Raw genomic sequence first — 16,075 nt, 5'->3', positions numbered from 1 at the left:
TTGGTCTAACAGCAAAGACGTCTCATCCTTACTGAGAAGACAGAGAGGCCTTCTTCGGCAGCTTTATGTTGCTTACATACACAGCTTTCCCTCCTTTCTTCACAAGAAATGTTACTTAATTCTCATGAGCCTAATTGAAACTTTAAGGGCAGGAAACATTTTAATTTTAATGTCCTTGGTCAGCAGGACTGACCTGTATCAGTTCCTTTTTGACTGTCCCTCTCTCTCTCCCTTTTCTTGCATCATCTTGGTTTCTCCCCATCATCACCAGGTTTATTTTCTGTTTTCGGTGTTGTTGTGCAGAGTAGAGACAGGACAGTTTTTTTTTGTTTTTTTTTTTTTGCTGAGTTTCCATGTCGGGTCACCTGTGCTTTGCTCTGAGCAGCTGTAAGGCAAGCTTTCGATGCCATGGTGCTTTCGGGTGGCCACAGCAAGCAGAGTTGCTCACCTTGGTGACCCGCAGGAGGTCTGAGTTCACCCAAACAGCAGCAGCACTCACAGTATGATCTGCACGTCTTTGTCCAGCCGGTTTACAGTTGCTGTTTCTCTATTTATGTTGCATCAATTCCAACCTGAAACTCATGTCCTTTTGTAATCTATCAGCAAAATAGTTTCCCATTTTTGTTCTGTCTGTCGTTTAATCGAACTAAGACCACATTCGTATGATAAATAAACAGAGTCAGGAATACTTGTAGTGCATGCAGAGTCGGTACAGTAGGAACCTCACAGCATGTGGACTTTTTTGGAAAGGGATCTTGTTTGAAATATTTGTGTTCTTAAAATAGATGAAAGTACTTCAGACCAAGTTTATTTTCACAGCATGAAAGATACATGTCTGTACCTCCGTAATAGACTTCTCAGTGGTGCTCACTTTATGTGCTGTGCTGTGTTTTGATGAAGCCGGTTAACTACTCCTTTGTTTAAAGTGAAGCTAGTCAAGCTTCTACTTTAGATTTTAGCTGTCAGACTGGTTATTGACTCACAAAATCAGCCCTTTCTTTGCCTTTGTTGTGGTTTTGGATTTTGTTAATGCAAAGTAACATTAAGACAACATCAAAATGCCTCCAAAGGATTTAAATCTTTTTATCTGGCTATCAATTATTCAAATTTAATTTAGAAACGGTGCTTTGTCCATGAGCAGCAAGGCCCTGAAACTGGCATGGCCGGGACTTTGTCAAACATTGTTGACATAAGGCTTTTAATACATTCACTTTAGTAACACTAAGTGCCTACAGAGGTAACCAGCCATGGAATTATTCATATAGCAACATGATGTTTATAAATAACACATCCCCTTTTTCTGGCAGTTGTCCGTAGCACGGCAGAGATGGTGTGATGAATCAGGTGAAACTGAGAGAGCAGGTGGTGGGCTGTGGTGCCGCGGTTTCATTGTCTCAACTTGTTACACAACTGCCGCAGGGAAAGCCTGTCAGAGATTGACGCAAGAGAGGTTTGTTATGGTTTTGACAGACTGTGACTCGCTGTTTTTCACAGCTGTCCACTGGGGGGGGAGGGGGTGTGTTTCCTTGTCAGAGGGAGCCATGCTGGATGACTTCACCCTGGAGAATGATTTCAGGTTGTTGTTTAGAGGCAGGATTAAAGACAAACCTGTTGATAAGTAAACACTCTTCAGAGCCGGAGCGGAGAAGTAACTTTATGATCAAACAGCTGGGGAGATTAAGATGCGTCACCTTCCACTGGTGGTTGATGACTTGCAGATAAATGAGACAGACTAGAACCTATATTTACTGACATTTGACAAATTGCTGTGAAATCGGACTAATGATTTCAAGGATGAAACGATTAGTTGATTGACAGAAATTAATTGCCAGTATTACATCATTTTCATCATCAAGCACAAATGCTAAACATTTGTTCGTTCCAGTTTATCATCTGATGATTTGATGGGTTTTTTTTTTTTTTTTTTTTGTCTGTTTTATAACATCCTAAATTGAAAATGATAGTTGCAGGTCTGGATCATAGTACTTAATAACCCTGAGCACTGTGATCTCTTTACATGTAAGCAATGCAAACATAACTGTACATGTGGGATGATGAGTAAAGGTGTGAAGCACCTGAGACTTGCAAGTATATACTGTCCTGGGATTAAGACTCAATGGCTGCCATGTGCACAGTTCGAATCTGGCTGGGGACCTTTGTTGCATCTCTCTCCATCATCTCCTATCTCTCCAGTATTGCTATATAATAAACAGAAAATGTTTTTAATGTCCCTATGGTAGAGACGAGGCCTGTATTAAACTACTCTGTAATCTCAATAGTAGAAAGGCCAATTTTGATGCCGAAGTTAAAAGCAGAAAGCTCGTTTTTCCAGTCATGTGTGGCTGACACACACACACACACACGCAGCCGCCCGTGTGTCTGTCTGTGTCGTCGACGTTTACTGTGACATTTTCACGGGACGAGTCTAGCGTTCGTCTCCTGGCTGCGTCTGTGTGTCCTGGCTATTCTCGATCGCTGCGGCTCGTGCCTGGTGCTATGCAAGAGCGTCATTTCGCCTCTGACATGCTGGTGTTAATAATAACTGTGCATTCTCCGGGTCTGCTGTTTCACTGGCATCGATAGAAAAAGGCCAGAGCTTTGCTGGGTACAGTTTCATTCCATTGCCATGTTGAGTTAGCACAGCGCTTGTGCTGCTGAGTTCACAGGGCTTCGCTCCATGCGGCGCAGGCCAACTTTTAAAGCTGAGATTGGTCAGGTTACAAGCACGCTTTGTTTTTGTGCGTGTTGCCTCTTTTATCCTCTCAACCTGAGCAGTCAGTTAAATTCTGACAGGATGACTTCACTGCAGGCCAAAACTCACAGCTCAGATTGTATTTTTATTTCAGTCAGGTGGTTTTGCTGCCACATTTATCCAGGGCTAGACAGAGATGTTGTCACTTCAGAATCAGACACAGTGATTTATCACAAGCCTCCACTGCAGTGCTCTACAGTATGAGGCCCAGTCCAACTATGATAACAGATACAGCTGCTGTGACTATTATCTATCTGTCATCTCTCATACAATACCAAACAGTTAAGTCTGATTTGCTGAGTTTATGACTCTCACTCTCACATGAAGCCTAGTGTTGTTATGAGACACACACACACACACACACACACACACCAGGAGGAATGATGGGGGTTTAAGAGCTGACGCACACAAATACATAGTTGAATTTATCATCCCATCTCCTCGGGCTCTTGTTGCTTGAGAAAGTTGCCGTTACGTTCCCCCGCAGCCTCTTACAGCTGAGATTTCATTTTCACTTTGCTTTACTCAAAGAGATCTGGTTATCTAGAGAGTCTTGAAGAAAACCCAGTGTTCACAAAGCGTATCTAAACATGACAAAATCCACTAATACTGTATAATTCAGTCACAAGTTTCAGCAGTCAAAAAAAAAAGCAAGCAACACCCAAAGGGCAGAAATTCTAAAGAAGAAAATGAATCCAAGATTTACAGTCAACATGAGATGTCACTTTTTTAAATGAATTGGGAAGAGGTCATAAATCCTCATTTCAGCATGACTTGCGGTCAGTTCCAATAACGCTGACATTAGCAGAAACCGGTTTTGCAAAGTTCATGCAAGTTTATTCGTGAATCAGTTTATTTTTAGTGTCATTATCCGTCTAATCTTTGAGCTGCCGTCAAGCTGAATGAAGAAATCTTCACTTTAAGAGGGTGACTGATGATCTACTGACCTCAAGTGACTCTTCATGCCTTGTGCTAACCTGGCGCTACTACACAGTAACAGTTCACACATTGCTGTAACAGTAAAATACTACTGTTGTCACTGCAGCAATCTTTTTTTTACTCAACTTTACTATCTAAGGTTTAGGTTTTTGTTTTGGCCTCACATCGCTCCACATGGAACGAACGGCAAGTTTCTGCTTCCGTCAGACCAACTTTGCAGAGATATTACAGCTACATACAGCACACAGCTATCTTTTATCCTATGTTTGGTTATTTTAGTTTCGAGCTGAAACAATTTGCCAATCAATTGAAAATTAATCATCAATTATTTTACTGTTTAATTAATAATTTCTGTCATTTTTCTCACAAAAAAAATCAAACATTCAGTGATTTCAGCTTCTGAAATGTGACTTTTTGCTTTTTTCTGTTTCATATCATTGAAAATTGACTTGGTTGGACAAATAAAGACAAAATTAATTATTAATTGGGAAATTAACCTTGTGTCTCTGGTTATGCTGCAAAGAACTCAAAGTAAAAACATCAAATATAAAAGGGAAAAACTGGTATTTGAAAGGAGACGACTAATGCAGCCGGTAAACACCAGAATGTCACCCTTAATTAAAGTTGAGTGAATAATTACACAGTAATTGAAATAATCTGGCCCCTGTTGGTCTCATGCAGCACGTCGTCGTCAGTTTAATACTTTGTCTCCAGGATGAGTTTTGTTGTGTTGATCGGACAGGATGTTCCTCGTAACAGGTTGCACTTCCTGTGCACCAGCCCCGGGCCGTCCACAGAGAGCAGCGCAGGCTGATTAATACACAGGTCCCCCACCCTTCCCCGAATATTGAATCAGGTCTGTGGACATCAGCTCATCCTCAGATGGGGTTCAGGCAGAGGATGGGTGGACACAGGGGTCACTGGGTCAGGGCAGACTGAGGTCATGGCGAGGCCACATTGCAGCGGACGGCACGTCAGCCAGCTATTGTCTTTACGAGCTGAGTAGCTGAGTGTCAGCGGAGCGTACTTGTGTGTTTAAAGTTGTGCATTTTTGTTTCTTTGTCATGTGCATGTTGGTTTGCTCGTCATCTTCAGTGCAGCTTGGTGCACGGGTTTTGTGCTGATTACCTTTTGTTTATCTGTCTTTGTCTTTGTGTGTGTGTCTTGTATGTCTTCACCATGCATCTGTTGTGTGTGTGTTCGTGTGTGTGTGTGTGTGTGTGTGTGTGTGTGTGTGTGCCTGCCTGTTGTCTCGGAGCTGATCTCTGCCCTATGGTTCCCCAGACAGTCTGGTTGTAATGGCAGATGATGTCATGGCATGAATCACAAACAGTGACACATGCTCGGGTATAATAACAAGTCCCACCCCCACCCTCACCACACACACACACACACACACACACACACACACAAAGCCACATTACCTGCAACCTGAGCCTGATGCAGCCCCACATACACATCCAGGAGAATAATCAATTGAATTAGAAATGTTAACCCTGTATTAACACCGTCCGGCCTCTATTATTACCTCCCAACCTTTCTGTTCTTTTACCGCCGGCGCACACACACACACACACACACACACACACACACACAACACCACCTGATTACTCGGTTACAGTTGAGACATTAATATTTATTTTTTATTTTTTTTTACTACCCAAAGCTCAGGAGTGTTTCACCCTCTGATGAAACACGGTGCAAGTGATTTCAAAAAGCCGACTGTGCTCCGGTGACCTGAATCTTCTTGTCCCTTGACTTATATCGGTGTCGGCGTGTGGGCATAAGTCTTCCATGAATCTGCTGTAGGGAAACGATATTAATGACAGGCTTGTGTTATAAGCATTACCTTTTATATAATATAATAAATATAATCAATGATTTGTGTCTCAAATGCAAATAGACAAATGATTAAAATAATTGTTCTCAGGCAATGAAAGCAGTAATATAGTAAAAACAGTATTTTCATTCAACCATAAATGGAACAGGTCGCACTTTATGGAGAGCGGATGATCCAACAATTACATTTGCAAATATGAGTCAGAGCTGAATCGATTAGTCAATTTAATTGAATAAGCAAGGAGTCGGTTTAGAGAAAATTGATCTGCAAATATTTCGTTCATCGAATAATCGCTTCAGTCGTGGAGAACAGCGGCTCAGGCGTGAGGGTTTGATGCTTTTCTTTTATAAATATGGTTTAATTTTTAAAAGAAAATAGATTAAAAATAAAACATACACTGCACATTGAGTTACTTTAGATTTTGAACTGCTACTTTATATTTATCTGTGTGTGGCAGCTCTGTGGTGCATGACCTGGACAGCAACAGTTTCGTGTCAGTTTCCACGTCTGATACTTTCAATGACGTTGCAGTTTGGGGTAATAAAATCTTCTTTTGAGGTAAAATGTCTGTGGTTTGAATGTTTGGATAAAAACACTGTGTGTACTTTTCCACTTGAATAATGAGATTTTTTTTTTTTCCTCCTCTTAACTTTCCCTTGTAAGTTGCAGTGTCTGCCCCATTGTTTTGATTTCATATCTCATTGGTTCAGTGTGTGGAAGCTGAGCATGTTACGATGTTATGTTTAAGATACCTCGTGAATATACTGCACGTAACTAACACACTTATAGTTATGTAATGTTTTACAGGTGGATAGTCCTGTGTGTTGTCCTTTTGGTAGTTTAGTAAGTTTTTGAGTGGGTGGAGCAACTTATTTACATTTATAATTCTCATGATTAATAAATCTATTGATTTCATTTTTCAGTTCATTAATTTCATCTGTACAATGTCGGAAAATAGTTTACAATGATATACAGTATAACAGAAAAAGTATCAAATCAAAGCTGCAACAATAACTCAATTATTTCATTAGTTGATTGACATAAATTATTTGGCAACTATTTTTATGTTTCATTAACTGTTCGAGTTATTTTTAAGCAAAAAAAAAACCAAAAAAACTTCATTCTCTGTTTCCAGTTTCTGTAATGAGACTATTTGCTGCTCGTCTCTAAACTGAAAACCACTAACGTTGAACAGTTAGATTTTTTTTCCTTGTGGGTTTTTTTTCCTGGTGAATCCTGGTTTTCCCTCCCCTGGTTTTTGGCTCTGGTCCAGTCGGTGTGTGTAGTACGAGCCTGCTGCTGTTGCCTCCTCATACACGCACATCAATACCTCTCAGTCTGCTGCTATGATCTTCTCTCCCCGGGGGGCTTCGCTCTGTCGGTAGAGAACGGCGGGTGGGGGGGGCAGGCGGAGGAGGGAAAAGTGAGAGTGAGCGAGCGCTGGGACTTCCTGTACGCTAGCCTTTCCCTTCTTAATGGAGCTGACCCATGAAACTGAACCCCTTCACATGGGACAGGAGGATGTGCATGAAAGCTAACATGTGCTAGAGGTGGGAAATCAACTAAGTATTGTTTTCATTATCCATTTGTCTCCCGAATATTTTCTTGATTAATCAGCCAGTTGTTTTTATGTTTTGTTTTTTAAATGAAATGTCACAAGTTCCCATACTCCAAGGTGACATCTGAAAATAGTTTCGTCTGATGAACAGTCCAAAAAATTTAAAGATACTACAATACTGACAATAAATACCTTGAGACAATTTATGTAAATGTGTCTAATATGAGAGATTCTGTCCAGTTTATGGCTGCAAATAATGATTATTTCCATTATTGACTAATCTGCATATTATTTTCTCAAGTAATAGATTGGATGTTATTTTTTGTTTTTCTGTAAAATATCAGAAAGAAATTAAATATGTGATAATAAATTCACAATTATATAAAAAAGAGAAAAGCAGCAAATCTTCACATTTTAAGAATCAGCAATTATTTGGGAATTTAGCTTGAAAAATGAGCAAAACAATTAATCAATGATCAAAAGTACTTGGTGATTACTTTTCTGTCGATCAGCAAATAAACAAATCGCTTAATGACAACATTGGATTTTTACATGATTTTTCGTGTATTTGTTTATTTATTCGTCAACAGTTTTTCAATTGATCTTCCAGGAAATGGTGATATGTGATGATATTTATTGATATTGTGATATGAAATTACCTATATTGTAATCAGAGTTGAAACAGTTAGTTGATCGACAGAAATTCTATCGGCAGCAGTTTTAATAAACCTTCAGTAAGTTGTGTTATTTTTCTCCAGCGCAACAGTTCACAGCTCCTCAGCTGCGAGTCTCTGCTGGCGATCTGAGTCGTCTGCGATAGTAAACGAGAGTTCTGGTGGTTGTGGATGGCTGGTTGGCTGGACAACCGAGCGGACCGGAGACTTTACCTTGGGCGCTGAACACTGTGAGGGCCGTCTTTAACAGAAGCTCGTCTGTCGCAGGGATAATTGTCATAGAAGAGTTTATCCATTTAAACCAACGTGTTTACAGCGATGAACAGAAGAGTAGAGGAAACTCTGATTTGAGGAGTTTTTCCTTGATAAATGATGTAAACATTTTCTGAATTATAAAAGTTGTCTTTTAATTTGTTGTTCCTTGACAGATTGAATAATTAACTAATTTTTATAAACATTGCTGGCTATTTTTTCCAGCCATAATGGGTGATCATTTTGACATTCACTCCGTTCCCTGGTGAAACTGTTGCAGCTGGTGACGGAGGATGTTGTCATTTGAAAAGGTGTTTTTCCTACCACGAGAAACCCAGTGAGGACTTTTCACATTCAGGAGTTCCCCTGTTATTTTTCCACTCGATTGCTTTCACTTTGCTTGAATTAACTTTGGTGTCCGCTGCCAAACTATATCAAACCACGTTACTTTCATCACCCACTAGCGTCAGGTTACAGCGGCACTGTAAACACACCCCGGGCTGCAGTCTTACCTGCACACGGCCCTGCTCTGCTCTCACCTGACAGATTCACTGGGTGCACAACTTCAAACCAAAGACTGTGATGGTCAAAATGATTTCTCCTTTCTTTTCACCAACTGATTTACGTTAAAACATGTGAGCTGCTGCTAATTATGTTTGAATGATTATGATGTTTGTGATTGAATAGTTTCCTAATGATTTAGATAAATATTTTGATCTATAAGAAAGTTTCCTGGAGTCCAACATGATGTATTTACATGTCGTGTTTGTGTCAGACCAACTGTCCATAACCCAAAAATAAAAAACATTTTAGAAGCTGAATTTTTTAGCATTTTTATAAAATAAATAAACATTTACTTATTATTAATATTGTCAAAAGATGAATCAGATGAATTCAGTTTATTATTATAGAAGATTAAGAAAATCCCCAAATATTCACATTTGAGGAAGTGGAACGACTGAGTCTTTGTCACTTTTACAAAAAAAGACTTAAATGAGTAAGTAGCTGTAAAAATTGTGATGATTCAAATCGTGAAGATGTTCAGTTTCCTATTATTGGAGACTAAGGAAACCACAAAATATTCAAGTTTGAGAAGCTGGAAGCAATTCATTTTTGGTAGTTTTACTATAAGAATAATTATTTTAACAATTAGTTAATTTATCAAAATTACATAGACGCAGATTAATCATAATAAAAAACCTTAGATGCTCAGTTTATCGTACAAATCAAAAAAGAAAAACTGAAACATTCACATTTTAGAAGCTCTGAATCTTTTTGAGCATTTTTACTTAAACCATCAATTGATTATCATATTTATTGCAAATTAAATTTCCATTAACCGACTAATTGTTTCAGCAGCACAATACAGATCTGTTTGTGTGGTCGAACAACAGACGGATCCAGCAGCTTCGGCAGCAGCTCTTTTCGTTGCCTCCCCTTTTTTTTTTAGCATTGTACCCACGGTTACATGCAATGTATTGGAATTCACTTTCTATTATGTCTTTATTCAAATGACATTCAATTTTGTGTATTTTTGTTGCTCTGTCTCCCATCCTGACATTGTTGGAGATAGACGACACTTGTTGGATGTGGGCCTCTCAGAAACGGGCCAACTATTCTGTGAATGGAGTCAGGGGAAACCCCCGTAGTTTCAGCGTGGTGACTCACAGCTCCTGGTGTCCTGTGGAATTTGGTCAAGTGCCTATTTGCGGTCAAGAGGATATATCTCATAACCTGCTTCTGCTTTGATATATATTTTTTTTCCAAGTACAGTTTAAACTTGCGGCTTATTTATAACTGTTCGGTCTTGTGAGTGTGCATCAAAACAGAAATGACGTACAGAAGCGTGAATGAGGCCAAGTTGTGGCTTCAGATTTTCCAGCTTCTCTTGTTTTAAAAAGCATCTGAATGCTGTTAATGTGTCAGAACGTGAATCCAAAACAGATCCAGGAAAGAGATCCTTTTTTTTTTTTTTTATGATCCCTTGACTTCTCTGCTTCCTCTGTTTTTCTTTGATTCAGTATTTTATCTCCAGCAGATGAAGTCAAGCTTGAGATAGAGGGGGACATCCTGCCCGTCGCTGCATCTCTGTTAAGTCAGAGCACAAGAATGCATGAAGCCCGGTCTGCGTTGACCTTTTAACTCTCCTCTCACATTCCTTAATCCGGGGGCAATGTTTTGTCATCATAACGCCCCTCTTTACTATATGCCAGGGTAATTCCATCACTAGCATGTGAACAGGCCATGCTTTTGTGAGTGGAAAGTAAATGTGAGGGCTCTCTTTTCTATCCACCTCTCCTTCTCTCTCTCTCTCTCTCCCTCTGAGTCTTCCTTGGGTGCTATAATAGTATCTCAACTGACAGCATTCCTGCAAGAGGGCACGGCCCAAAATGACGACAACTTTCGGGAGGCTGGAGGGAGGTTTTTTTTTTGGGGGGGGGGGCGGTGTTCTCTCTTTCCACTTGTAGATGTAGACCTGATGAAGCCACACCTTCTCTGCTGTCTGCACCTAAAACCACACCTTCTGTCAGGCTGGTTCCCACTGCTGAGCAAACTTGCATGCTTTGTATTTTGTTTTTGTTTGGTTTTTTTTTTGGTTTGTTTTTTCTGGAGATTACAGTTGTTGACAGGTTTATTGTTTGTTGCAGCTTTTTTTAATTTCAGGCTAAAAAAAAAAAAAAAGCCTTGATGGAGAGTTGATTTATCTGTTGTGACTTTACAGGATTTTTGTGGTGGATTTTTTTGTACCGTATCTCTGAGGTTTCATGTGTTTTTGGACATTTTTGTCCATTTTAATTTTAGTGTGTAATGAAAATCCAGGCTTGAAACTCGCTTGAGGGATGTCATCTTTCATAGTGAATATTTTTTTGGTTTCAAATGATTTTATTTTGTTTGATTTTATTTTCAGCGTTAGCAGGGGGAGGGAGTTTTGGTGGTGCATTCGAGGACACACTAACATCCAAGAGACTTCCGAGTTTGCCGCCAAAAAGTGTCGCATTCACAAATTTTTCACAAAATCAAATCCAGAGGTTACAGTGTGAATTTTGTTCGTTAGTTTGGTGATTATAGCAGGATATGGAGCTGCAGAGGGCTGTTGGCCTCCGCCTCCACCACGCCGCCCTCACCTGCAGTGTTGGATCAGGAGGAGGAGGCAGGGGGGAGAAATGAATAAAGTAAACCTCAGCCGCATTCTTTGGAAATATAAACAAGGGTTTTGCCAGCTGAAATCCAAACACGCTCCTCCTGCCATGATATCGCTCTGCTAGCGACATCAAACTGCAAGCTAATGGTTCGAGAGCAGTTTTAAACGACAGGGGTGTCGGCTCGTCGGCCCGCATCATACTTGATTGGATCAATGTTTGTATAGGATAAGTCATAATCTATAACAGAGACACAGGACTATAACAACTTGTTATTTCACTGTCTTTTCAAAGGTGGATGTTTGACTCTTTGACTCTCAGATGTATTCGTGTCCTTGAAAGCAGCAAGAAAGATGTTAATTAAGTCCCTTCTGTATTAAATCTATTACTATAATAATAATGATGATTATGATGTAAAACTGACAAAAGCAACTAAATATTCACAGTGACAAATGAAAGATGAGAAGTGTTTGTAAATGACAGTAAATGTGACCCGATCATACCAGGTGTAACAATCAGTTTCACATATGACACAGTTTCAGTTGACATCATGTGACCGGGGCAAGAGAGAGTCTTTTCTTCTCTTTTCTTCTGCAAGTCTTTACTGAATTGTCTTTTGACCAGATTTTCCTCGTCCTGTGTTTGTGTGTGACGTTCAGGTACAGAAGCAGGTCCACCCGAATCTCACGGCGAAGGAGGACGCCCTGCAGCACATCGAGGAGCTGATCCTGCAGCTGCTCAACATGCTGTGTGTGGCCCAGCCTCGCTCTGTGCAGGATGTAGAGGTAAGGCCTCTTCTCTCTCTTCATAGTGTCCCTGCACTACGCAACATTTAAATATGAACGAACAGCAAGAAACTGAGGAAAAAAAATACACCGGTGCAATACACTTTATAATACAACAATACGATACATGTTATACTTGCTGTGCAATGCAACAGCATCCCACATAACTGATTCCTTTTGTGCGATGCAGCCAATTAATGTTCCCAAGTTTATCAAGTGTTAAGAGAAAGATAAATGTCCCCTGTCCCTTCTTACCAGGAACGCGTCCAGAAAACTTTTCCCCACCCCATCGACAAGTGGGCGATCGCCGACGCCCAGTCAGCTATCGAGAAACGGAAGAGGAGAAACCCCTTGCTTCTCCCTGTGGACAAGATACACCCACTGCTTAAGGTAGAGACTCGTGGAGAGACCACCAGTGGTAGCAGCGCTGGACGGCAGCTGTATTCACATTCTTATACGACATAATCAACTCCGATGCGAATGCCAGAAAGTTTTCCCAGTTGCTGGGAAATATTTGTAATCTAATTTAACACACTGTTTTGACAGCTCGGTTCAGACTAATTGAATTAGCCTGAACTGATCTGGTCCTTCATGCGGGTTCAGACACCAGAAGTTTGAACTGCTGTTTGGAACTGGTTTAATATTTACTATGTTTTTATCCTGCTGCAGGAGGTTTTGGGTTACAAAGTGGACTACCATGTTTCCCTGTACATCGTGGCAGTGCTTGAATACATATCAGCAGACATCCTGAAACTGGCGGGAAACTATGTCGGCAACATTCGGCACTATGAAATCAACCAACAGGACATCAAGGTGTCCATGTGCGCAGACAAGGTGAGAAACTGAAGCTGTCGGACATCGCGAGGGACGAGAGTTGCTTTTTTTTTCGATTGTCTCTTGACTGATAATTATTTTGTGTCCAGGTGTTGATGGACATGTTCGACCAGGAGGAAGACATCGGCCTGATGTCTCAGTGCACAGAGGAGCCGTCGTCCTCCGGGGAGCTCACGTACGACGACCTGGTGAGGCTTGAAATCGCAGAGGAGCGGCAGTACCTCCGAGAGCTCGACCTCATCATCAAAGTGTTCCGCCATCACTTCCTGTCCAACCCCAAAATCTTCACGCCTCAGGTGGGGAAAGCCTGTGCTGTTAATTAAAAAGCTGTCAAAACCTCAGGATTGTTTATTTCACACCTGTCACTCATGTAAACATGGAATACAGACTAAACTGATCATTAGGATCCTGTTTTCACACAATTTCTTTCCATCCTGCTAAGAGACACTGGCTCACATAGAACATGAATATAAAATAATAGAATTAATCTTAAAAACAGATTTCTTGTTGGGAATACATCTTGTCTATAAGAAACGTCTTGAGGACAAAATGTGCCGTTGTCGCTTCTTTGACGAAGGAGTTCAGGAATTATGTTTCACACTTTTATAGATGCAACTCAGCACTGCTTCACGAGCCTTATAGTAAGACTGGTGTACTACATAAGAAACTGTAGCCGATGCGTCTTAAACCGAGTGTAAAATAATGGCTGCTCCACAAAGTTATTATGTGAATAAAAAATGGATTCCCAACAGTTGCCGGCACTGATGAAAACTCCAAACTCTTGTGCTGAATACAGGAGCTGCAGCCAGCTCACACTAAAGCTGCCTTATAAACAAACAGTCAGGTTTCTGACTGTAAACTTAATTACAAAGCCATTTCAGCCAAATCCAGCATAAGAACATTTAAAGATTACAACTGAAAGTCTGTAATCGGCTAACTGGTAATCAGCCTCGTGGAGCGGAACAGAACCAATGCCAACTCTTTACTTTCAAATCATGCGTGATTAGAGACAGTTGTCTTTTTCTGATGGATGACTCGACGGTCGGAACAATCGTCCTGTATCCAAGAAGCTTCTCGGAGGAGCCGATGTGTCCGAGCCTGACGACGAGGCTCCAAACTATTTTGCTGCATCTCCTGAGGCGGTACCCATGCTCTCTGACCTAGTAAACAATAAACTGGCATTCATATCTGTCTCAGAGGGCTAACCAAGGACACCAGTTACTAATTACACCATGTCTAATATAGCAATTAAGAACTCTAAATCCCCTAAAGGAAAAAAAAAAGAAAAAGAAAGGAGAAGTATGGCTAAGAGCAGGGAGTTAAACAGTGGGTCTCTGGGTTAAGAAGAAGTGAATGGAAAGTTGAGTTTAATGGGTCGCTGTGGCTTTGCATATTTTGGGTTGGGTAATTTGCGGTATCATTTGGGTGAAGAGGATAAACCTTTGTGAGGCTTGGTGGAATGCAGAACATGTAATTATGTTGAGACAGGAACAACATCTGCAGCCTTCGCCAAAATAACCTCAATTATGTCTGTTGAAACACAGCATCATCTGAAATTACTCCGAGATGTCAAGACAGTGTTACGGTCAAATAATGACAGGATTGAACTTCTATTCAGACTTTAGCAGTCAATAATCACTACTGTGCTATTTCAGGGTTCTCATCTGCTTGACTAATGATTTCCTCCGGCGAACTGAGCCTTGTTGTTGTTGTTGTTGTTTAGAGTTGATTCTCACCGCTGTTTTTAGCGTTGATTTAGCCAAGGGAGGTGGAGTGAGAAAGGGACTGCTTGGCACTTTGTTTCTTTTGTCTTTTAACAGTTTCACTTCCTCAGACAAATTTCGAAAATTTACTTTTGCATTTTGGCAAACTGGCACCATTAAAAAAAATATGGGAAATTAACTATTAGACGTCCCTGTTTGCAATGCACACATCTTTTATTTTTTAATGATCTCTAAGTGGATCTGCCGATCATCATCTCCAGCGTCTATGTTTATTTACACTGGAGATAATTGCATCCCTGAAGTGTGAGTCACACTGAATCTAGAGATTTGTGTATCACGTCTGTGTGGTCAGATTTGACTGACTGACTGGGACGATTCATTTTGACGGGGGTTTCAAGTACCTTAATTGCCTCCATGTGCTCACACTGCTGACTGCGTTGATAACCGCAATATCTGACTCCCCGTTGCTGTTGGAGCAGCTGCATGCACCTGTCTCTGTCACCTCCTGCAGTGTCTTTGCCTCCCGTCACTCCCTGTCGCTCCTGGTCTGACAGATTAAGAGAAACATGGGAGACTACATATTTGGTCGTGTAGATGCGGAACCAAGTTTCTAAAAGGATTTTTATGAGCATGAATGTGCTTGAATAAGACTTTGGACAGGAAATGTATTTCTGTGGCAGGAGTGTGGTCGGATGAAAGGAAAGATCCTCAATCATAGTTGTGCATTTTTGCATCCAAAATAATTAAACCCAGAGTTGCGACTAAAACTGAAACTAAAACTCAAGCAGAAAATGTAGAAAAAAAAGAAAGAAGAAAAAAAAAAGTCAGTTTTCACAGCTGGTGTTTCTTATGTAACTTAGAGAGAAAACTCTGATCAGCGACCAGCCGCATGTAAACACAGTTTAAAATCATCATTTTATTGCAGTGTTATGTTAATGCAGTGTTCGTGCCATCACCTAATTTTTTCCAGCTGCCCAGTTTCTTGTGTGCATGGGAACGTTTTCTTTCACATCCAGGACACAATAAGTCTTCAGTCTCTAATCAGTGAACAGGTTGAGCATCAATTTGGCGTTTGACTCTTAGAATATTTAGTTATTGACAGTTTTTATAATAGAAGCAGCAGAACCAGAGATATTCTCGTTTTCATTCAACACATTTTTCCTCCTCATCGAAACTGAAGTTGCTAAATAGGCTAATCGATCCCTCTCCCTACTACAGGATTCAGACTCAGCAACCCTCTTGTGTCCAAACCCCTCATCTCTAACGTCATGTCGCCCCTTGTTGCAGGACGTGGAGGTGATATTCAGTAACATCCTGGACATCCACGAGCTGACGGTGAAGCTGCTCGGACTGATCGAGGACGCAGTGGAGATGACGGCTGATGGCAGTCCTCATCCGCTGGTGGGCAGCTGCTTTGAGGATCTAGCAGAGGTACGCATCATTTACCTCTAAAAAAAAACATAACATTCACCAGTTCCCAGACATCTGCTGCCAAATTTATCTGCCCCCCCCCCTGCTAATCTGAATATGAAGCCAAGTGTGTAAAAAGTCACACGATTTGTTTTAGCGTTAGTAAC

At 40.7% G+C, this 16,075-nt stretch overlaps 1 protein-coding gene across 1 annotated transcript in view; it reads left to right on the top strand.

Annotated features, from left to right (window-relative positions):
- Positions 1-16,075, top strand: part of sos2 (SOS Ras/Rho guanine nucleotide exchange factor 2) — a 32,366-nt gene that overhangs the window by 1,498 nt on the left and 14,793 nt on the right. The window contains exons 2-6 of the mRNA XM_022750529.1: positions 11,815-11,940; positions 12,199-12,330; positions 12,610-12,774; positions 12,864-13,070; positions 15,786-15,929. Of these exons, the coding sequence (XP_022606250.1) occupies positions 11,815-11,940; positions 12,199-12,330; positions 12,610-12,774; positions 12,864-13,070; positions 15,786-15,929 (774 nt within the window). The remainder of the gene's footprint in view (positions 1-11,814; positions 11,941-12,198; positions 12,331-12,609; positions 12,775-12,863; positions 13,071-15,785; positions 15,930-16,075) is intronic.

The sequence above is a fragment of the Seriola dumerili genome, unplaced genomic scaffold, assembly GCF_002260705.1.
Source record: "Seriola dumerili isolate Sdu_G_001 unplaced genomic scaffold, Sdu_1.0 BDQW01000149.1, whole genome shotgun sequence".
NCBI classification, from domain to species: domain Eukaryota; kingdom Metazoa; phylum Chordata; class Actinopteri; order Carangiformes; family Carangidae; genus Seriola; species Seriola dumerili.
This window is presented reverse-complemented; position numbering and strand designations above follow the sequence as displayed.